Source organism: Bos indicus, chromosome 20 (genome assembly GCF_029378745.1).
Source record: "Bos indicus isolate NIAB-ARS_2022 breed Sahiwal x Tharparkar chromosome 20, NIAB-ARS_B.indTharparkar_mat_pri_1.0, whole genome shotgun sequence".
Taxonomy (NCBI): domain Eukaryota; kingdom Metazoa; phylum Chordata; class Mammalia; order Artiodactyla; family Bovidae; genus Bos; species Bos indicus.
The window spans coordinates 62587279-62609870 of NC_091779.1; the positions used below are offsets into that span (position 1 = coordinate 62587279).

At 44.0% G+C, this 22592-nt stretch overlaps 2 protein-coding genes and 1 long non-coding RNA gene across 7 annotated transcripts in view; 1 reads left to right on the forward strand and 2 right to left on the reverse strand.

Moving 5' to 3' along the window:
- ROPN1L (rhophilin associated tail protein 1 like) overlaps window positions 1–4554 on the reverse strand; it is a 28864-nt gene extending 24310 nt beyond the window's left edge. Inside the window, exons 1-2 of one of the 3 annotated variants that reach the window (XM_070774854.1) lie at window positions 4401–4539; window positions 3914–4087 (exon numbers count right to left, since the gene is read on the reverse strand). In XM_070774854.1, the coding sequence (XP_070630955.1) occupies window positions 3914–4044 (131 nt within the window). In that variant the 5' untranslated portion in view covers window positions 4045–4087; window positions 4401–4539. Of the gene's footprint in view, window positions 1–3913; window positions 4088–4400 lie in introns of all 3 variants that reach the window. The other 2 variants (XM_019983121.2, XM_070774853.1) reach the window with 2 other exon arrangements.
- Window positions 4555–4578: 24 nt separating this feature from the next.
- Window positions 4579–11422, forward strand: LOC139178027 (uncharacterized). The gene is made up of 2 exons (XR_011562462.1): window positions 4579–4932; window positions 5274–11422. It is a non-coding gene; the product is annotated as an uncharacterized lncRNA (long non-coding RNA).
- The window catches only part of MARCHF6 (membrane associated ring-CH-type finger 6), an 80482-nt gene continuing 67723 nt past the window's right edge, over window positions 9834–22592 (reverse strand). For all 3 annotated transcript variants that reach the window (XM_070774852.1, XM_070774850.1, XM_070774851.1), the window contains 4 exons: window positions 19204–19293; window positions 17231–17363; window positions 16170–16305; window positions 9834–13501 (listed from right to left, as the gene is read on the reverse strand). In XM_070774852.1, the coding sequence (XP_070630953.1) occupies window positions 13411–13501; window positions 16170–16305; window positions 17231–17363; window positions 19204–19293 (450 nt within the window). In that variant the 3' untranslated portion in view covers window positions 9834–13410. The remainder of the gene's footprint in view (window positions 13502–16169; window positions 16306–17230; window positions 17364–19203; window positions 19294–22592) is intronic.

The window sequence follows — 22592 nt, forward strand, 5'->3', positions numbered from 1 at the left end:
AAAGCTCAACATTCAAAAAACTAAGATCATGGCATCTGGTCCTGTCACTTCATGGCAAATAGATGGGGAAACAATGGAAACAGTGACAGACTTCATTTTGGGGGGCTCCAAAATCACTGTGGATGGTGACTGCAGCCAAGAAATTAAAAGACGCTTGCTCCTTGGAAGAAAAGCTATGACCAACCTAGACAGCATATTAAGAATCATCAGTTTGCTGACAAAGGTCTGTATAGTCAAAGCTATGGGTTTTCCAATGGTCATGTACGGATGAGAGGGTTGGACCATAAAGAAGGCTGAGTGCCAAAGAATTGATGCTTTTGAATTGTGGTTCTGGAGAAGACTCTTGAGAGTCCCTTGGACTGTAAGGAGATCCAACCAGTCCATCCTAAAGGGGATCAGTCCTGGGTGTTCATTGGAAGGACTGATGCTGAAGCTGAAACGCCAATACTTTGGCCACCTGATGCAAAGAGCTGACTCATTGGAAAATACCCTGATGCTGGGAAAGATTGAAGGCAGGAGGAGAAGTGGGCGACAGAGGATGAGATGGTTGGATGGCATCACTGACTTGATAGACATGAGTTTGAGCAAGCTCTGGGAGTTGGTGATGGATACGGAGGCCTAGCGTCCTGCAGTCCATGGGGTCGCAAAGATTCAGACACAACTGAGCGACTGAACAACCACCACCCAGATTATTCCTCATCAGCCATCAGAGCAGGCCCCAGGCTTGGGGCAGCCTCTAGAGCAATGCCCCCTCCCCAAGAAGGCACGGGCAGTGCCTGGAGGCCCCGTTGGTTTTCACAGCTGGGGCTGACTGGTATTACTGGCACCTGGTGGGTGCAGGTCAGCAGGCTGCTAAGGGCCTACACAGGACAGCCTCACACTCCTCCAGGGAGCTTTTGGTGACTGCAGCCAAGAAATTAAAAGACGCTTGCTCCTTGGAAGAAAAGCTATGACCAACCTAGACAGTGTATTAAAAAGCATCATTTTGCTGACAAAGGTCTGGATAGTCAAAGCATCATCAGAGCCAGGGTGGAGGAGCCCTGCTTGAGCGGCCAGGCCAATTTATGTCACATGCACAGAAGGTGCACTTGAGCAAAAGCCTTTAGGGCTCAATGACATAATCAGGTGCAGCCAATGGGCTGCGGAGTCACAGCAGAGTCTGGGAGCCAGGCTGGCCCACCTTTGCCTCCTGACAACCTCGTCTGACAAGAACCCTCCCGTGAGTGCCTGCTAGAGCCTTCCGCAGCAGTCACTTCCACACGCATCCTGGCTCCCTGCTTGGTTTCTCGTTGTTTTTCCTTCCTATCGTGGTCCTTGTGTCATAGGCTATTTCTTCTCCTGCCTTGTCTTAACCCCAATTGTTACAAAATCTTTCAAAGACCACTTTACGTTCTCCTGAACAACATCTCTGCCTAACAGATTCTGTTCTGAGTGAGCAGAGACACGTGAACAATGCCTGCTTTTTCTCCTCAACTCCAAAATTGTTCTTAAAAATGAAATTAGTGGCATGGAACATTCAGAAGGTTCTTGATTAAGCCTTTTCAATTAAAGTGAAGCTTAAAAGCGCTGCCTCTAAAGTGTTACCAAATATAACATTCCAAGAAGAAAAAAAAAAAAATCTTGGAAGGTTTGGTAAAATATGAATAAACTCTTTTGAAACAGCTGTATCTTTTATTTAGGCTTGAATAATGGTTAAAACCAGAGTCCACAGACTTCCCTGGTGGCCCAAGGGATGGGAATCTGCCTGCCGATGCAGGAGACACGGGTTCAGTCCCGGGTCCGGGAAGATCCCACATGCCACAGAGCAACTAAGCCTATGCACCACAACTACGGAGCCCATACTCTACAGCCCAGGAGCCGCAACTACTGAGCCCAAATGCTGCAGCTACTGAAGCCTGTGCGCCCTAGCGTCTGTGCTCTGCAGCGAGAGGCCACCCCAGTGAGAAGCCTGAGCACAGCAACTAGAGAGTAACCTCCGCTCTCCACAACCAGGGAAAGCCAGTGTACAGCAACAAAGACTCAGCATAACTAAAAAGAAAAAAACAGATAAATAAAATGAATTATTAAAAAAAAAACCCAGAGACCATGATTTGGGGCAAGAACCTTTAAAGAGTCTTTCAGAAGCATTTGTCAGAGGTAAAGTACTGGGTAACCAGCAGCCTCGTCTGGTAGGAGCAGTGAGGGCCCCAAAGATACCTTGGCCCTGATCCCAGAAGCTGCGGATCTTATTTTACATGGCAACAGGGAGTTTGCATGTATTTTGAGCAAATACTTGCTCAAAGTTTCTCATGTATTTGAGAGAGGATTTTGAGCTGGGAACACCATCCAGGACTATCTGGATGGTTCCTAAATGCAATCACAAGTGTTCCTAGAGGAGGGAGGCAGAGGTACATGTGAGAACGCCACAGTGCTGGTGATGGAGGAAGGACCCAGGAGCCCAACAACACAAGGAATGCAGCTCCAGAAGCTGGAAAAGGCAAGTGGAGGGGTCGAATTCTCCCTAGAGTCTCCAGAGAGAGCAAGTGAAAGTCAAAGGCGCTCAGTCGTGTCCGACTCTGTGACCCCATGGACTATACAGTCCATGGAATTCTCCAGGACAGAATACTGGAGTGGGTAACCTTTCCCTTCTCCAGGAGATCTTTCCAACAACCCAGGGATCAAACCCAGGTCTCCCACAGTGCAGGCGGATTCTTTACCAGCTGAGAGCAAAGCCCCGGCAATATCCTGAGTGTAGCCTGGTGAAACTGATTTTGGACTTTCGGCTTCCAGAACTGTGAGAACAGAGATGTTTGTTGTTTTAAGCCATCACATTTGGTGGTTATCTGTTACAGCCATCCTAATAATAATTCACTTTGGTCATACAATTCATAGAGAAGTTCAGCAAAATTTGACACTCTCATTACTAAAAAAAAAAAAAAAAAGTTAAATTTCTACTGATTCTTGTGACCACAGATTTGAGTTTCTGAATCTGAGTCTGTTTACTGCAAAAGGACAAAGAGCTTTCCTGTAAAAGCATCACGATTTATTTTAATGATTCTAAAGTCTGCTGGGGCAAAGAATCCTCCTACCAATGTAGGGGACGCAAGAGACTCGGGTTCAATCTCTGGGTAGAGATCTCTGCCTGGAGAAGAAACGGCAACCCACCCCAGTATTCTTCCTGGAAAATTCCACGGACAGAGGAACCTGGTGGGCTACAGTCCAGAGAGTCACAAAGAGTCGGACACAACTGAGCAAGGCTGAGTGCGCGCGCGCTCGCACACACACACATACACACACACACACACACACACACACAAAAGGTCTGTTGACTTGTGACTTTAAAAGTATTGATAATCTGTTCCTGGAAATGGTTAGAATGTTTGCTGCAAGAAACTGTCAAGTCTCTTGTGCTGCGAACTATGATGGACAGTTTAACCTTACTGCATTCTTGGGATGTTTACTCTAACTGGAGCCAGTCCCTCTGGTTCCAACAAACTCAACAAGTACCTAATCCTGGGGGATTCTCTGATGACAAGGAACATAAGCGTAAGATTTCTCTTTGTAAAATCATTTCACAAGTAAAATAAAGGGACTGTGACAGTTTGACTTTTATAACACAATGCAAAACCTTTTTATCCCGTGTTATTCAGTCTACCTGCATAAACACCACTCTCTAAGAATGGAGGTGTCACTACGTAGATAAATGGGCATTGTGCAGTAATTTCTGGTCTCATGGTCAATAATGCATGATGTTTCCTAGACAGATACTTAGGTGTAGATGCCACCGATGTTAAGTTCTATCGGTACTCGGTCTGTGTCCTGAGGGTTGGACCACTGGTCCAGGTAGGAGGGTTCACTAGGCACGATTGGACATGCCGACGGGCCGGCTCTTGCAGGTGCTGGGCCAAGGAGGGCTGGCCCAAGGAGGGCTTACCCCGCGGACCACTGGAGCACGTCGGCGGGCTGGGTGCGGATCGCAGCCTTGGTGAACTGCTTTAGGATGTCCGGCAGCTCGGGGGGGATGTGGATCTGCTGCGCGCAGAACATCGTGTCGGGAAGCGGCATCGCTCTCCGCAGACCAGAACCAAGCTGGAAGAACCAAGGTGTGCTGAGGTGGGGGGAAGGGGGAGAGGAAGGGCGAATCCGTCAGCCTGGGGCGCGCGGGAGACGTGCCTGCCAAGGGGCTCCGGGGCCGGGGTCCCAGGTCCCGAGTTTAGAGCCTGGCCGGGGCCGGTGGTCTGGGGGTGTGGGTCCCGGATTCGGAACCAGGTCGGGGTCCCGGAGTTAAATTGGGCCAGGCCAGGCCGTCCGTGTCTCCCTGGGTTTGGAGTGGGGCGCGGACTGGGGCGGGGGGTCTCGGGTTTGGAGGCGGGCCAAGGGTCCGAATTTCCGAGGCGCGGGCGGCGGCGAAGGGATCTTACCGCTCCTCCGCAGGCTCCTCTGAAAATGAGGGCCAACTGCCCTTCCTAATTGTCGCGCAGCGGTAACCAGGCAACCGAGACGCGCGCGTGGGCTCCGCCCCTCTGGCGTCGCGCAGGCGCACACGCCTCGAGCCGGGATTGGCCGCTTGTGCTGGTCTGGTGTCCGGGGAGCGATGTGCTTGCTCAGTCTGGCTTCGGCGCCCGCTTTGCGTAAACGGGTAGTTTACAGATGCACTAGCGGAACATTTCAATTAAAATAAGAGGACGTTTGGATCGATTTCTCACTACCAACTGTGAGCGGCGAATTCGAAAAATGCCCTCCTTTCCTTTGCACTGGCTCGGTGAAGCTTTGGAACGAGATGCCTCTTGGCCTCCGTGGAAGGAAGCCGTTGAGGTCCTGGGAGCTGACATGTGCCCGCGGCCCGAGACTCCCTGCGGGAACCTAGCCCCTGGCCGTTTGTCCAGCACGTGTCTGACCTCCACGCCTTCGCACGCGCTGTTCCCAGTGGCCCGGACCCAGTCGGCACCCTCGGTAAACTCATTCTTCAGATAACGGTTTAAAAGTCACTTTAGAGAGTGGCAGTTTCCAGCCGAAAGATTTTAACTTGTTTTCCTAAATAAGATGGTGGGGTTGAGCCGATCTAATTGGGCCTGGGAGAAAATAAGTTACTTTTTTTTTTTTTTTCCCCCGATACGATAGCTTTGGAGTCAGAGGGTAGGAGAAACTGTTCCATTCTGGTGGATGCTGACTAGGGTAGCATATAAGGTGTGAAGCCTAGTTTCCGGGTCTCCTGGCTGGCTGCTGCGAGGTGGCCTTAACACCCACACTGGGAAAAACAGGCCTGAGACCGACCTCTCCTTTCCCGCCTCCAGGCACGAAGCCGCTGTTGCTGCTGCTGCTGCTAAGTCGCTTCAGTCGTGTCCGACTCTGTGCGACCCCATAGACGGAAGCCCACCAGGCTCCCCGTTCCTGGGATTCTTCAGGCAAAAACACTGGAATGGGTTGCCATTTCCTTCTCCAATGCATGAAAGTGAAAAGTGAAAGTGAAGTCGCTCAGTCGTGTCCAACTCTTCGCAACCCCATGGAGCCTACCAGGCTCCTCCGTCCATGGGATTTTCCAGGCAAGAGTACCGGGGTGGGGTGCCATTGCTTTCTCTGGGCACGAAGATGAACACCTGCTACATCAATAGACTGAACTATATCCAGGAGGGGCCACCGACAAGCCCTCCTTCCTTCCCTAGAGGCATGAGGCCCCAAACACAACTCCTCGACTGGGCAACTTAAAATGAAGCCTACCTGGCAAGTGAAGACACACGATTCGAAATTCAGAGCACTTGCAAAACTGAAAATAGGCACTATTTAACGTTATGGGAAAACAAGGAATTTCATACACTGAGAGAGAGAAGTGTTAATGGGGCAACGTGGCACTTTAAATATGTTTGATGATTAGCAGTCTTCTAGGAATTTATCCTACAGAAATACTAAGTAATATGGACAAAAATGTTTACTGTAGCATGTAATAAAATGAGTTAACTTTCAGAAAACTTAAATCATAATCTTATTCACACAATGGAATACAATACAGCTATAAATTTTTCAATGGGACAGCTACTTATGTACTGAGATAAAAAGATGTTCAGTAATATGAAGGGAAAGAAGCACGCCACAGAGCTGCCCGGGGCTCATGCCACCTGACACAGGTGTTGATAAAAGTACCTGTGGACACATGCTTACACAGAGTCTGGAACAAACACCAAACTACTGACAAGTGCTTGCCTCTGGAGGATGGTTTTCAGGTTTTATTTTAACCATATATACATTATTTTGATTCTGATCCATTCATTTACTTAACAATATTTACTCGATGCCCAATATGGCCCAGTCCTGAAATACAGTTAAAAAAAGAAAAAGTAAAATGAAAGTTGCTCAGTCGTGTCCCCTTGGACTGTATCCCACCAGGCTCCTCTGTCCACGGGATTCTTCAGGCAAGAATACTGGAGTGGGTAGCCATTCCCTTCTCCAGGGGATCTTCCCGACCCAGGGATTGATTAATCTGGGATTAATCTCCTGCATTATAGGCAGATTCTCTACCATCTGAGCCACCAGGGAAGCTGTGTAGTAATCCCCAAATAGTTTTGGTTTTTTTTTAAATCTCTGGGGCTTATATTCAAGTGAGGAAAAACATGCAAGTACAAATAAGTAAACTGTACAATATTACTAAATATGAAAGAGAAAAAAGCTGGAGACAGGAGTGCTCCAGTAGCTACAATTTTAGATGAGACTCCCTAAAACAGACATTTTAGTGTAGAAATGAGGTTGGGGAAAGCTTGGATATTAATGTATGGCCAACAGCAAGTGCAAACGTCCTGAGGTCTGACCTGTTCTGGAGAAGGGGAGGCTGCCTGGGGACTGGTAAACACAACGGGCGGGGGTGATGGTGTGAGCCTGTGAGAAGTTCTCTTCTGATTGCGTCTATCTTCTAGCTGAAATAGGAAAAACATCAGCCAAAAGTCTGGAAGGAGGAGGAGGAGGTGCTTTAAAGAAAGAGAATGTATGAAATGGTCCACTGGCGAGAATGTATGAACATACTACTTTTTAAAGTAGAACTGTAATTTAACATGCAGCAAACTGCACAACTCGTTAAATTCTGACATGTCAAACCAGAACTCCATCAAGACAGCAAACATCCATCACACACACACACCCTCCCTGCCCCATTTTTTCATGCACCTTTGAAACCCCTCAAATCCCTCCTTGCCAAACCCCACTCCCACTGATCTGCTACTTACAGATCTCTGTAGGTTACATTTTCTAGAATTCTATATAAATGAAAGCATACATTTTTTGTCTTTCACTCAACATAAGCATTTTGAGGTGTATCAGTGTTGTGTATCAGATAGTGAATTGCTTTTTGTTGCTGAGCAATATTTCATTATATGAATAATCATTTATCCACTTACCTATTGATGGGCATGTGAGTTGTTGCCAGCTTTGGGTTATTACAAATAAAGCTACTATGAACATTCATATAGAACTCTTCATACAGACTTTATCTTTTGGCAAATAACTAGGAGTGTTAAGTTTATGTTTTAAGAACTGTGCAGCTATTTTCCAACGTGGTTGTACCATTTTACATTCCCTCCAGCACAGTATGAGTTCCACTTCCTCCACCTCATCAGGATGTGGGATGGTGTTTTTTAGTAATAGGTTAGGTATGTAGTGGTGTCTCACTGTGGCTTTAATTTGCACTGTTGTTCAGTTGCTCAGTTACGTCTGACTTTTTGCAGACCCCACAGATTGCAGCATGCCAGGCTTCCCTGTCCTCCACTATCTCCCAGAGTTTGCTCATGTCCATTGAGTCCGTGATACTATCTAACCACGCATTTTACTTATGGCTAATTCTGTTGAACATCTTCTCATGTGCTGACTTGTCATCTATGTAGCCTCTCTGCTGCTGCTAAGTTGCTTCAGTCGTGTCTGACTCTGTGTGACCCCATAGACGGAAGCCCACCAGGCTCCCCCGTCCCTGGGATTCTTCAGGCAAGAACACTGGAGTGAGTTGCCATTTCCTTCTCCAATGCGTGAAAGTGAAGTTGTTCAGTCATGTCCGACTCTTAGTGACCCCATGGACTGCAGCCTACCAGGCTCCTCCATCCATGGGATTTTCCAGGCAAGAGTACTGATATAGACTTTCTAGTTAAGTATTAATTTTGCCCATTTTTAAAATAGGCAAATAGATTTTACTGCTGAGTTGAGAGACTTCTTTACTCCAAATGCACTTCATCAGAAATGTTTTGCAAATATTTTCTGCCACTCCATGACTTGTCTTCTTGTCCTCTAAACAGTGTATTTCAAAGAGCGGATAAAGCCCAATTCATCAAATTTTTCTTCCAGGGATTGATTGTGCTTTTGGGGTTGTAACCAAAGCCTGAAGTTTCCCCTTTGTCTTCTATAAGTTACACAGTTTAGGGTTTTACATTTAGGACTGTAATCACTGTAAGTTACTTTTTGCAAATGTTGAGACATGGATCAATTTTTAATCTTGTATCTGGATCTCCAATTACTCTAGCACCATCTGTTCACTTTTGCACCTTTGTCAAAAACCAGACCACGTGTGTAGGTCTGTTTCTGGGCTCTTATGTTCCATCACGCATTGGATTTGTGCAGCTAGAAGAAGGGACTGATCATTTTAAGCAAAGAACCAATGAGTGAATGAATGGGGCTCCCAGGTATGAAGCATCTTGTCCTAGAGTTACAGAACAAACATGGAGGAGCAGAAAGGCTGGGGCCCTGTTACATATATATGTAAAGGAAGAAATTTCAAAAAGATGATGCTTAAACAATGTACAATGGGTTACTAAGTACTGACATATGGACAGTTGTGGTGCCACGTGGGTCTGCGCAGAAGTCGACCGCACGAGGGTGTAGAGGAGTTGTGGGTGTGTGGGAGCTGGGGTGCTATGTTCACGTGACAGTAATGAAGGATGCAGTCAACTCATCACAGACTTCGCCAGGTGCGTCCTTGCTCTGTGTTCCTCCTGGCGTTTTACTCATACCTGTAATAGAACCTTTTGCTCATTTTTTCCTGTTCTTTTACATTCTAACTGGGCTCCTTGAAGGTAGATCCCATACTTCATTCCGCTATGGTACTAAGGACAGTGCTGGAAACAAGACAGATACCACAGTAAATGAGGGTGGCGGTGAGGTGAGTGTTACCTCCGCAGACCCTTATGGCACTTGTGATGTGGGTTCCGTTTCAACAAGAGTGGCTGCAAGTCGCACAGTGAGGGGGAGGGAACTGATGACCACTTACTGAGATTCAGCGCACAACATCCTCTGCTGTGAAATTTCAACTTCACAGCTTATACATACCCTGTGGGTCAAACAGCATTTCACCTACCACTATTGCATATAAAATACACATACACTTGATTTTTTTTAAAAAAAATCATAGAAAAAAACAAAACAAAACTGAACCTAGGAAAAAAGGAATTTTGTCACAAAGGGCACTTTAGTAACCCTCACTGCGGTCCTTTCCTTTTTCTCCGATACACATGATCAGTATGTGTGGTGGACTTGACTGGCTTCATTCCATCCAGATCTCCACTAAGAGCCCACCTGGGGAAGCTTCATGCTGGGACCCTGCAATGAAGGCTCGGAGCTGGGCTTCACTATTCCTGGTGAGGATGGTCTGTAATCACAGTGGAGAGAGAGGCAAGGAGGGAGGGAGGGTGTCCCTTCTGCAACTATACTTTTAAATTCACCCTTAAAACAGACTGGAGGGGCTATAATCACATGTTATTTGAGTTTTCTCTTTCATAATTATTATATTTTTAACGGTCTGGATTATCTGCCTCTGCCAAATAATAATGCACATTTCTGTAATTCTGAAGCAACCATGCCACAAAGCACAAATAAACGAACCAAAAAGCTAGACTACAACTAACATTTTTATTCAATTTTGTTCTCTCAACTCAGAAGGCAACAAAGGACCACATAAAAAAGGGAGCACTTTATGTACACATGAAGTTGGTCTGTGTATCTGTGTTTAGTAGAAAACTGACATCCCAACTACATAAATGTTCTATTTATTGAGCTTCTACAACAGTAATTTCTAGGCCCTATGGTCATTACATTTTCATTTAAGGTACTAATTTCATGACTACAAAATGAGGCACTCATACAAAACAGATGGAAATGAAAACAGATGTATCCTATCTTCAGGTTGCATTAAATGCCCAAGATTTTGTTGGGGAGCATCTGAAAGAAGCCCTTGTTTACTCATGATGGCTGTTTTAAAAATGACAGAGGGCAGTAACGGACTGAAAGGAAAGCATCCGACTGCAGGGCAAGCTCATGAGGAGACACAAGGAAGTCAGAGAGTCTTCCCAAGTCAGGCTTCTCCTAGTGCTTGTGCTAAGACATTTGTTTTCTTCTTGAAGGTGACTGAACAGGTAACATTCTTAAGGAGTATTTTAAACATAATCATTTAATTTTACAATATAAAACATTTATCACAGTAAGAGAGCTTAAAATATTCAGTCCTGAAAATGAGAATAAGTAGCTCACTTGAACATTTTAAAAATGCCAATGTTCTTACACTGGTGCAACATTCTTCAGAGTAAGTAAATGAGTGAGTAAGGGTGTGTGTGTTTTAAAAAGTCATTAATTCATCCTAAATTCAAGAATTACAGTTTAATAGTAGCATTTTGCCAATACAGAAAGGACATACCATCTAGGAGCAAATCATCTGAGAAAAAGTTATTCTCTAGTACTTGAATAAGGGAAAGAAAAAACATAAGACAAGAATCCACAGTAATAACAGTTATATTAAATGTTGAAATAAAAATTACTTTTCATTTACATCTGGAATTGAGATGTCCAATCTCCATTGTTTTTCCAGAGAACTAACAGGAAAAAAAAAAATCACCTAAAAACATGGAGCTTTTTTAAGGCTAGCTATACACAAACTTCACATTGGCATTTTTTTCTTCAGCTTTCATCTCAACTATTAGTACTTAATAGTAGTTTAAAAATCAAACATAATTTGCTAATAATGAACAACTGCACACTTCCTACTGTGACCATTTGATAACTGGTCACGTAAAACTAACCCCAAATGTTGATTTGTCTTCAATTTATAAACAGGAAAAGTAAAGCAAAAAGGTCTTTCCTAATGAACTTCCTTGAAGACAGTTTTAGCCCAATGTAAAATGATGCAGAACTAGACTTTTTTTTAAAAAAATTCTACATGAAGAAGGGTAGCAATACTAGCACTTTCTGAACTAGAAGTTTAAACATTTATAATACTATTAGTTAATAATAAAATCTTGATGCTACCCAAGTAAATAGTATGCCAGCAAATGCTTTCTTCATGAAAGTATTCACCTCACTGAAAACAACAGGACAAAGCATAAATGAAACCCAGGGGAGACCTTAAGTAAGAGAAGACAAAGGGATCTGCCAGTGAGATGGAGGGCTACTTTCTGGCCATTCTTTTTTTCTTTTCTTTTTTTTTTTTTTTTACAAAATATCTGATAAGATTCATTTAAAATTTTGTAGAGTAACAATTTTTATCTATTGTGGTATCTGTCTAGATTTCTTTCTGGCAAAACAGATAAGTGTGTTCCAATAACTTTGTATCAAGATCTACAAATTCTCTGAAAAATTTAAAAAGAAACAAAATTAACATAATCAAAGTTATATGCCCAATTTGATCATATGTTTTTCCCCAAAGAGAACAATTTATATAGACATATACCATAACAAGTGGCATTATGTTTAAAAAAATGCTCCTAATTTTTACAGTAGGACTAGATTTCTAAGTGAAGGTAGGGCTAGCAAAGACCTTATTTCAAACATGAGAAAGGGCCACTACAAAGTGTGGAAACTGTAACACTGAGTCCTATGTCAAGCTTTTTCTTTTTTTGATACTGATGTTTTAAAGTTTTCACTTACAACTTCAGGAAAAATTGCTGAAATATGAAACAATCAGAACCTGGTGCTTTTGATTTTGGTAGCTTATGTTTGGCTGACTCTCATACTTTAAAAATCCTTGGATTTAAGCATATAGGTTTTAATACTATATGGGAACTCTTTTATGGTTTCTTAAGACCTTTGCTGATCATTTTCTCTGAGAACTTCTAAGTTATCATTCATAAAACAAACACTCCCCTTACAATATACCATCACCATCAAACACTGGGATCACGGGCCCGACCACTCTCTCTCTCCACTTCTCACTTGAAGCTTTGGTTATACGGGAAAACCAAGTCTCTAAGTGCTCTGCCTTCTGAGATTTTACAGCACGCTTCCAATAAAATACACTCTACACTCCTATGTTAAAAGGCCAGCATGGCCAGCTTCCTCCTGGTCAAATAAAATCAAGCTGGTTTTACTGACAGTTTTATTCTGTAAACAAAAAGCTTCAGAAACTTTGGAGAACAGCACTGGCCCTAATCCTCACCCAGGGACGTGCTCGCCAGTGGGACCTGGGGCTCCAGCCAGTCTCCTCTAATCTAAGCCCACAATCTAATGCTATCAACCTAAGACCACAAACCCTGGCTACACTGGACAAACATTCAGTATGTCCTTATTCCAGGAAGATGTAGGATCACTGGTGATGTTATTTTCTTAAGATTTATGATCTTTAGTGACTCCTGGCCACTGCTGCCAAAAGGACAGCTGTGTGTGGGAAAGCGGAATTGGGGGACCTAAGGAAAAAACTTTTGGACTTTTGTTTTTCCTCCTAAGTGTAGACATGCCCCTAACAAGCACAAAACCCCAACTCCCGATGCTGATCACTAGGAATATTAAATTATCAAAATTAAAAATAATTTCCTCACCTAGCACAAGATACTATACAATATTACAAACACAGACATATGAAAAAAAATCAGGCAGTAGAAAATGTACAACAGCTTTGGTGTTATACAAAATAACTTCCAAAAACGACTGACAGTGAAGCACAAGTTCATGTTTCCTTACCACAGACACTCACTGTTGACTTCTACTTGTTTCCTTTTACGTTCTTGGTAAGGTCTGAACAGCCAGGACACACAGAACACACAGTTCACTTAAAAAGAACTGCAGGAACACCAGGACAGTGTGCTCCAAAAGACGTCATTAACAAGTCTGCCTCTGCACTACAGCTCTGTGGCACATTTCCTGTCAAGATCACAGCAGGTCCAAAATAAAGTGACAACTAGATTTAATAAATTAATATACATTTTGTTTAAAGATGTACAATGCACATTCTGTTTAATCCAGGGCTCTAGGGTATCCAGGAACTTCTATTTACACATGTACAGACCTCGGACAGCAGTGATGTCAGAAGATGCAAGGGTGGCAGGGTCTCGCTGCTGCTCGCTGAGTGCTGAGCACACAAGTCAAAGACACCTAACTTAAAAACAACGCTGAGAGATCACTGGGGAAATCTCCAGAGAGAGAAGTCCACAAAAAAGGACACGTGAAGGCAAGGGGAAGGCCAAGGTAGTGGAGACAACCACTTTATTCTTGGGACGACTGTGGAGGTGGTGGTGATGTGCCTTGTTTGCCGGATTTCCGTTCATAGTTCACGAGGCGCTGGCCCACAAGGTACCTGGGTTGTAAAAACAGGTTGGTTACTCTCTTCTGTCATCTTCCTTACTAAACATCGTTCCTCGGGGTAGCCAGTGATACATTTTTAAAACTGTAAATCACATCACTTCACTCCCTATTAGAACCCTTCAATACTTAGGGAGGTAGAATGGGGGGTCTAGAATGACCATGAGCACAAAAGCAGGCATTTCATAGCAAGCCATGCGGCTTATGGGAGACAGAGACTCATAGGTCAGTGGCCTCGGATGCTGTGTGATGGAGAATACGCTCTGGTCCACAGGCCAGGGGCCCTCAGAAACTGAGCCCTGGAGGCCAGAGGTAGGTAAGGTCAAGTACACTTATTCAGGGGATTTATGTCTTACAGATCATACAGATCATATTTTACAACACAGGTAAGTGGACAGATCTGAAGAAATGGACTGGAAATATCACCGGGAAGCTGGGTAGGGAGGAGAGTCAAACTCTGAAAAGCTCCAGCTCTGAAGAAAAGGAGAAATCAAAAGGCAAAGTCTTCAAGGAGGTCCAACGGAGAAGTGTGTGTGCAAGGGACTGACAGAAGGTAGGAGTTTATGGTCCAAGAAAGAAGACTAACTGTCCGTAACCTGTGCGATGTGGTGGCAGGGAGGTGACGACAGATGGAGCAGGGCTGCAGAGATGGAGATGGAAGTTCCTGCAGTTGGAGTGACGAGGCTGGAGTCCCCTACCAGGGACAGCGTTCCCGTAACAACCGCAGGAGCTGGGGAGGAGGAGCAGGAATGTGCCTCTCCTGGAGGCTGACCCCAGGAGAAAAGTGGGTGCAAAGCTGATGGCAACAAGCTGGGCCAGGGGTTGGGAACAAGTGCACCCACTTGGAGTCAGCAACAGAGATCCAGAAGTGCCCAGCAGGATTTGACCCGATGGTGTGAGTGTGGGAGAGGGAAGCTAGCCCGTGACAGGGCACTGGGCACTGCTGCAGCCAACAGCAAGCACACAAAAGCCCAAGGGACAGAGGCCTGGCATGTGCTGAGGACTCAGGACTCAGCAGCTTTTCTTCTTCACCATGATTTTCCCCACCCTGACTTTCATCTTATCACTCTTCTGCCAACACATATGCCGCACAAGGTGCTCTGGCAGTTTATGCCAAGGAGCTTATTAAAAACATTCCACTAATCCTACAGCTTCTTTGTCATGAGCTCACTGTTTAAGCCCTTTCTTTTTGTCCTCCTGATTATTTTCTGAAGGTAACCATTCCTTATCCCACTGTTCCCCAACTAAACAGTGTTTTTTTCAAACTGTGAGGATTTTGTAAATGTTTTAGACAATGCCAACCTAGTAGTACCTGACATAATCCATAGGGCACTACCTGACACACACCTGAAGTTCAAACCATATCAAGATATCAAGCACACAGAGAAAAGCAAAGTAAACGTGCCCAGGACCCAAAAAGTAGGGGCAGAAAAAGACGCCTCTGAGCCCACAGGCAGTCCTGGTACCCTCGTCCCCCACACACACAGGCAACCTCGGCGCCTCCCAGGGATCAAGCCCTGAGAGATATACACTGCAAACAGGATGTGGCCTCCGTGGCGCCTGCACAGAGAGATGGAGGGGAAAGACAACAGAGTGCACTGGGCTGCGGGCAGCTCCTTGAGGGCGTGTCTCCTATGTGTTACTGCAGTATTACTGCACTGCCAAGACAGGGGAGGTGAGACAAACTGACTTTCAGCACTGAATCGTGCTGAAATCGTGCCAAACCCCTCCCCATTCTTTCATGGTTGACAGAACTTACACTCTGACTCCCTAAGAGGTCTAGTGTTTACATCATCAGTAAGTCATTTGGAGAAGCCCTGAACCCTCTAGATTTCACTCTTTAAAAAGTTACTCTTAAGTAAGAGTCCTCAGAGTAACAAGGTGACCAAATAATCTGTTGTCCAAAGCTGGCTCTCATGACTAAACAGGAGCCGGTTCGGGGTGGGGGGGGTGGGGGCCGGTGGCTGCTAACAAAGACACGAAGGCGGCACGTGTAAACTGGGACTCTCCCGGGCAGACGAGGACGGAGAATGACAGACGCACTTCCTCTGTGAGACACCGTTAAAGCAGAAGAGGATTCCGCCTTCCAGTAGAAGACAGAGGGTCAAAGGGCTGTTACCCCAGAAGGGGTTTTCGTAGAGGGCAGGTAGCAGCGTTTCCTCAAAAGAGAGTGCAGCACAACACTTTAACGTAACCTCAACCTCTTCTCTCAGCCACAGGCAGAGTAACCCACTGGCCCGTGGCTACAGGAAGGGCTTGGGCACAGCTGCTAGCTCCTAGTGTAGGTTTCTTTTTTTTTCTCTTTAGGTTTCTTATTTTTTATCTAAAACTACTTAATATACTGCCAGACCAAGACATCTGAAAACAGACTGAAAAGTACTTCAAATGGACATTAAAAAAAATCTACCCCCCCAAATGAGTTTCAGTCTTTTTCATCTCCATCAATAATTCTGTATTTTTGGTTGTTTGATCCAAGCCAAGTACTTAATAACTCTCTTTTTTACTTTCTACACCCAACCTGTTAGCAAATCCTGTTCATTCTACCTCAAAATACATCCAGAATCTGAGCACTTTTCCCTCATGTGATTTATCACATCAGACACAATAGTTAAGATACACGACATTTTAACAAGGGCAGATAAACCAATGAAGTCTGGACTTACTTGTCATTTTTAATATGTTCATAAAGGCGCTTAAACTGGCGGACCTGGAAGGACAAGATTCCCATCAACACCACAACCATCAGCAAAAATGGATAAATCCGCCGATGGACCAAATTTTGCATTTCCGCAGTAACACCTGTAAAACAACAAGAAAGGAGAATTCTTAAGTATATATACAGTGTATACAGAAAGACAGTGAAATGAAAATACATCCCTTCCCTAAGAAGAGGGAAGGGGAGCTTAACTGAAACTCATCCTGTACGACCCAGAGTGAAGCCAGGAGTGCCTGGGGCCAGCCCTAGCCAGAGGAGCCCCGTGAACTACCCCAGGAGCTAGACTGTGCTCTGAAGGCCACAGAGCAACCAAAGAAAGCATGTTCACCAGGAAGTCTTGAACAGTAAGACTTGTTATTCTGAAAGGTCATTGTGGCTGCAGTGTGGAGAATGAGTTAGTGGTATCAGGTTCTGAGCAGAGAAACCCAGAGACAAGACAGCTGAGGTTGCGGTGAGAGCCAATCTCTGTCTCAACAGGAGGCAGGCAAGGGCTAACAGATGAGAGAACGGGTTCCTGGGGTCAGATCAGCAGCACTCAGAAGCCAGCTGAGTCAGAAGAGCGGAGCCTCAGGTGACATGTAAGACCTTCAAGGTCTCTGATTCATGCTATTTGTTGGATGATCATGGAGGTAACTGAGACAGGGAACTCAGTAGAAGAAAAATACCTGGAGGGGAAAACTGTCTATATTACTGAACATGTGCTTTAAGGTCGTGTGAGGCTTGTTCAGCTGTCTACATGTTTAAGTGTCACAAATGAGCATCTCCTCTTTGGTTTTTCTTTTATGCTAAAGAAGATTTTTTTACGTGTCAACACTTTCTTACCTGCCTAGAGAAAAAAACTGTGACAGAGAGTTTTATTATCCTTATCTTGCCCTGACTAGTGAAATCTAAAAAAAATAGTCTTTGAAAATCATTGTTTTAGCTGGATTTATATTTACAATAAAGCGTTTGGAGCCAGGTAACCTCATATTGGAAGGGACAAGAATGTACTGATGTGGATAAACCCACCGAGTAAAGGAACGATGCCGGACGCGATGACGTAAGGTACACACAGGGAAAGCAAGAGCACAGAGATCACTGGCGCTGCCAGTTTCCGAACGATGTACTGAAGGTCAATGTTCCGGATGCCATTTGCGTAAACCTGAAACACAGGGGGAGGGTGAGAGCCAATATACAAGACAAATTCCTCCAGGCTAAAGAGCGATCTCTACCGCAGTCAAGCCACGGGGCGGGATCTACTAGCTCAAACAGATTCAACGTGGCTGTTTTTTTTCAGAAGTCAAGGCAAATTCTGGAACACAACATAGGTGTGGTGTCCACAAATTTTTAAAAGACATGCATTTACTTCCTAAAACTTTGCAGTTAACTCTGCTAAGAGATGAAGTAGTAAGATCTAATCGAGAATAACAGCTATACTAGCTTTGTGCTATACACCACCAGGTGGCATCCGTAACATTAGTTGAGGACCACATAACTTGAACTAACTTTATATATAAATTGTGTGAGAGTAAGCTGTGTTACTACTCAAGATTACATTCATTTTATCTGAATATAAGAAAACATTACAAATAGGAAGCATGTTTCTAAAAATCTAGTTATAAATCATATTTGAACAAATCAAAAGGTAATTTATATAACAATTCAGTATGAAAGAATGCTACAGTGAAATTTTTTTTTAATTCAAGAATTTCTAAACTATTTCCATCATTTTATCCAGAAAGTTCTACTGAGTAGTACTGCAGAGGAAAGAAAGGATGGCAGTGGGGAGATCCTGGGAATAATGGAAAACAAACATGGTGTGCAGAAGGGAACCAAACTGAAGAGCACTGTGTTCCCCAATGCTTCAGCCTCTCCTGGCGCTCGATCACACAGTGCGGTGCAGCTCACTCCAGGCCCTGGATCCCTCGGACACGAGCCAGAGCATCAGAGTGTGAATGACACACAAGCTCCTCTGACCCCCTCAAAGTCCTTTTAACCCAAATGCATTTAAATTAATGCAGCAAAGCAGCTCATTGTTTCTCAATCATTTTAAAGACTTAGACACATGTATGAGAAAGAATGCATCAGAGAGAAAAATGTCATAAAGATCAACAATGTTTATTCTCCAAGAGGGTCAGGGTCTCACCTAGAACCTCTGAAGTGAACTGGTCTATACCCCTACAGTGAATGGATATGCTGCCATGTACCCCACAATCCATCTCACTTCAGAATCAGCCCTCTCTTGAGAGATACATGCAAACACATATAATAGCTCTTCCCGCTCCCACACATCTCCAGGTACAGGAATTTTTGGACTAGTTTTTTGTGCACAGTGGACTGAGAACTATTTCCTATACATCAAAAGGAGGTGTACCTTTAGTGCTACGCAACTGTAACACCTGATTAATTTGGTGCTGCCCTAAGGACAAGTAGGTTGTTTGTAAGTCCATCCTCTAGGAAACCAAACTTAAAAGAAGTACCAAAATTTACTACATTGGTTATTTTAGAAGAAATCTCCCTAAAATGAATTATCCTACTTCCTAGCCTTATTATCGAAGTACAGAAGCACAACCTATCTCTTTCAAGGTTATCACCACAATGACCAAATTATCTGACAGTTCCATAATATAAAACTGTCTTAGGTGCTACGTAGCTAGAATAGCTCTATTTTAAAAATCTATTCTTTTCCTGCCTTTTTCTTTATTGCCTTACACAATGACCTCTTTTCTCTACTACAGATTTACAAACCTGAATCCCTGCTCTAAAAAACAAAGAAAAGCACACGTGCTAAATTCTGCCTTTACTTTTGCTCAGGCTTCTAGGTACTTTAAGCTACCAGTTAACTTCAGGTAAGGGAAGTTTTAAGAGTAGTTGATGGTAAGAGTAAAAAGTGCCTTTCTCCTAAAAAAAAAAAAATTATATCCTCATTAAGGAAAATGTAGAAAACTTGAAGAGAAGTGGGAACATGGAAAATAAAGGTCCCATGAGTCAAACTTGCTTACCTGCTCAATTACAGTTTTCAGCCACCACTGAGGACCCATCAATGTTATAGCTGCAATGATTTTGGCATGCAGGACTCCAAGTGCCCAGTCCTGGAAATAAAAATCACTTAACAGGTTTTGTTTTTAGCAATAAACCCAACACAAAGGCTATACAATTTTCTTACATTATTTACTTCAAAACACAAGTTCTGTTGGACCAGTAACAATTTTATATAAGAGTAATAAATACACTGGAAAAAAACTCAGGAAAGTTCAACGCTTCTACCAAAACTCATTCTTATTATCTACGCCCCCCCAAAAAAAATCTGCATTATTTTCCCAAGAGAACTAAGAAACATATTTACTTTAGTGGAGATCTCAACAAGCAAATAAATAAACCAGTGCCCTGCTTTTATTTCATCACACCACTCTCAGGCTGTTCTATTGGTTTGGACAGGGAAGCCCTGTCTGACCTAAAGAAGCCATCCCGAGGGCTCAAAGCATTTTGAGCTGGTGCACTGACACTTCTGCTGAACTGTTACTAGGACCCCCACTGCCACACGGAGTTCCTCACGGGGGCCTCCTGCCCAACCCCACTCTCCACCAGGCAGCCAAAGCGACTGCCACTCCCACCACCCAAGGGATCTCTTAAAAGTGCAAATCAGATCATCTGAAGAGCCTTCCCTGCTTACAACCCTAAACATGGCACACAAAGTCCTTCATAATCTGTTCTCTGTTTATCTTAAAATATCTGTGTATTTTTTTAAAGTATCACATAATATTTAAATCTACTCTTACATAAAACTGAAACCTTTCCAGGGATGGCTGGAGTCCTCTGTGACCACCCCGCAGCAGTAACCACAGCTAACATCTGCTAAGTATCTTCTACATTGGTTTCCCTAGGCACCAACCATTTTCTATACGTGTAATGTCCCACAGGAAATATGTAGTACCTGTTTTACATGGATTTTGCTCATACTGTTCTGTTCTGATTTTCCAGTTTGGTTGGCTGGTTTTCCAAAACATCTTCAAAATGGGGTGGGAGGCTGAGGCATGCACTGAATTCTTGCATAACCTCGAACACCACTCTATCGTGACAGATGAATGACTGAATGACATTTTGTGTGGGTACAGGAAGCATAGTTTTTGTCCCTTTTATCTTAGTGGTCTCTAAACACCTTTCTACCTTCTATGGTTTCAGTGGTACAAAGTCCATTGCCAGTACGGTTCTTTTTGGAGCTTGTGATTTAATTCAGAAATTTTACCAAGATGTACCCAAATATGTGTTTTCCTTATCAATTTCCATTTCACCAAACTTGATAAGCTCCTTCAACCTACAGATTAGTTCTTTTCTTCCATTCATTTAAGAACGTCTATTTCTGTTTCAATGTGGCCTTTCGCACTGTAGAACCCTTTTTATGAGTGTCATTGAGTCTCCTGGCTGTATCCTCCACCTCTTCTCCCCTCAATCATCTGCTCTTCAGTTGTGCACTGGGCATTGGTCTTCCAGATCTCCAGTCTGAGCCTTAATGGTGACTGGTCACATTTTAAATTCATTTATTGAATTTGTTTCAAATCCATGCTATAAAACACCACGACAATTTCACTGTGTTTTACGGGTGCTGCTGTGTGTGCATTCACACATATCCTAATCGCCTGTGTTTTTATCTTCTGTTTGGATGCTCACAGCTCTGCAAGCAATTCCCTGTCACTGGACCTTTTCTTTCTATGGCTGCTGGGCCCCTCCTTACATACAACAGTTGTTACTTTTCTCTGCAGGCTCAATGTGGCTCAGAGGCTCAGACTGAGAATAGCCTACAAGGCTGCAAAAGGATCTTTTAGCTCATTAGACCTCTAAGGTAGCAAGCCAACAGCCTGCCAATGAGAACATGGAGAAAGCCTCTCTGCTTTTTCTCTATCCTTCCAGGCTCCAGGCAGAGAAGCTTCAACCCACCAGCTCAGCTCTCTCGTGGCCTTTGGGAGTCTAGAAGGCACCCAAGTGAAGTTAATGTTCACCTGGGGAGGAACACAGAACATTGAGGTTCCAGCTCTTTCAAATCCTCTGCTTTGCAGTTCTTTCCCACAAAACAAAACACACCACACTACCTACTGTGCTAGAATTCCAGAAGAGCCCAAACTCCCACAGAACAGCTTAGAGTCAGGGATGAACAAAACACAAGTTGTTCCTTCAAACTTGGGATTTTATCCAGAATATTAAGGATATCATGCTGTTGGCAACTTATATCTATCCTATACTCGAAAATGTATCTGAGAGCAAGCTGTATTAAAACACACAGCAAAACAAAAGCAAAAAATGAAACACACAGTGTGACTTCTTTTTAACTGCTGCGCTGAATTCAAAAGCAAAGATGTATCGGATTTAGTCATTTTCTACTGATGGACATCTGGCTTGCTTCTAAGTTTTCTGACATCATAAAAACCACATGACAGCAGGACAACCCTGTTCACGTCTCCTGCACACATGTAAATATTTCTTTGCAGGGTTTCTGAAAAGTGAAACTGATGGGTCACAACATACAAGCATTCTTGAAACAGTAATTTCAACTACTCTGCCAAGGTCAGGATGTCGGACACCATCAAGACCACCAAGAACACATGTACAGGCGAACAAGCTGCATCACTACTCAACGCGGTGAGGCAGAACAGACAGTGGGAGGACTCAGAGCCCTGAGTACGAGTGTTAGCAAAGGCTTATGATAGTTCTCTGGCCTGTGTGAAGTGATCTGAGGAGAATTTAAGGAAGCAGGGCTTTGCTCTATTCCAGATGCTATTTAGAAAAGTAGCCCACCACGCTCCTCTGTCCATGGGGTTCTACAAGCAAGAATACTGGAGTGGGTTGCTGTGCCCTCCTCCAGGGGATCTTCCCAACCCAGGGATCAAACCCAGATCTCCTGCATTGCAGACAGATGATTTACTGTCTGAGCCACTAGGGAAGCCCATTAGAAAAGTCCTGGTAATCTATAATTTGATATTTTAGTAAATCTTACCCAGAAGACAGGACAGACTGAGGCTAATAAAACTGCCGCTGGAAACAAAGGAGCAGCCAGGCATGGGCACATTTGATCATTTGTGTGGTCTGGACAATGCTCACGCTTTGCCTGCATTCAGACGTGATTATTTTGTTTTACGGCCTTAATTACGGCCTTAATTTTGTTGTGATCCATCATGGTCACAGAGTGGCAGTATAATGCTGATGTTCCGTCAACTGTTCATATCCAACAGGAGGCACAGCTCCTGGACTCGGGCTGTTCTGATGTTTTTAGTGCAGCATACCACACAACCTCAGGAGGCACAGAGCATCTGTTGGCCACATCTGCAATGATCACATGGATCAAGGTAGTGTCTGCTGACCCCTCCTCTACGAAGCTGTTTCCCTTTCGGGTATCAAG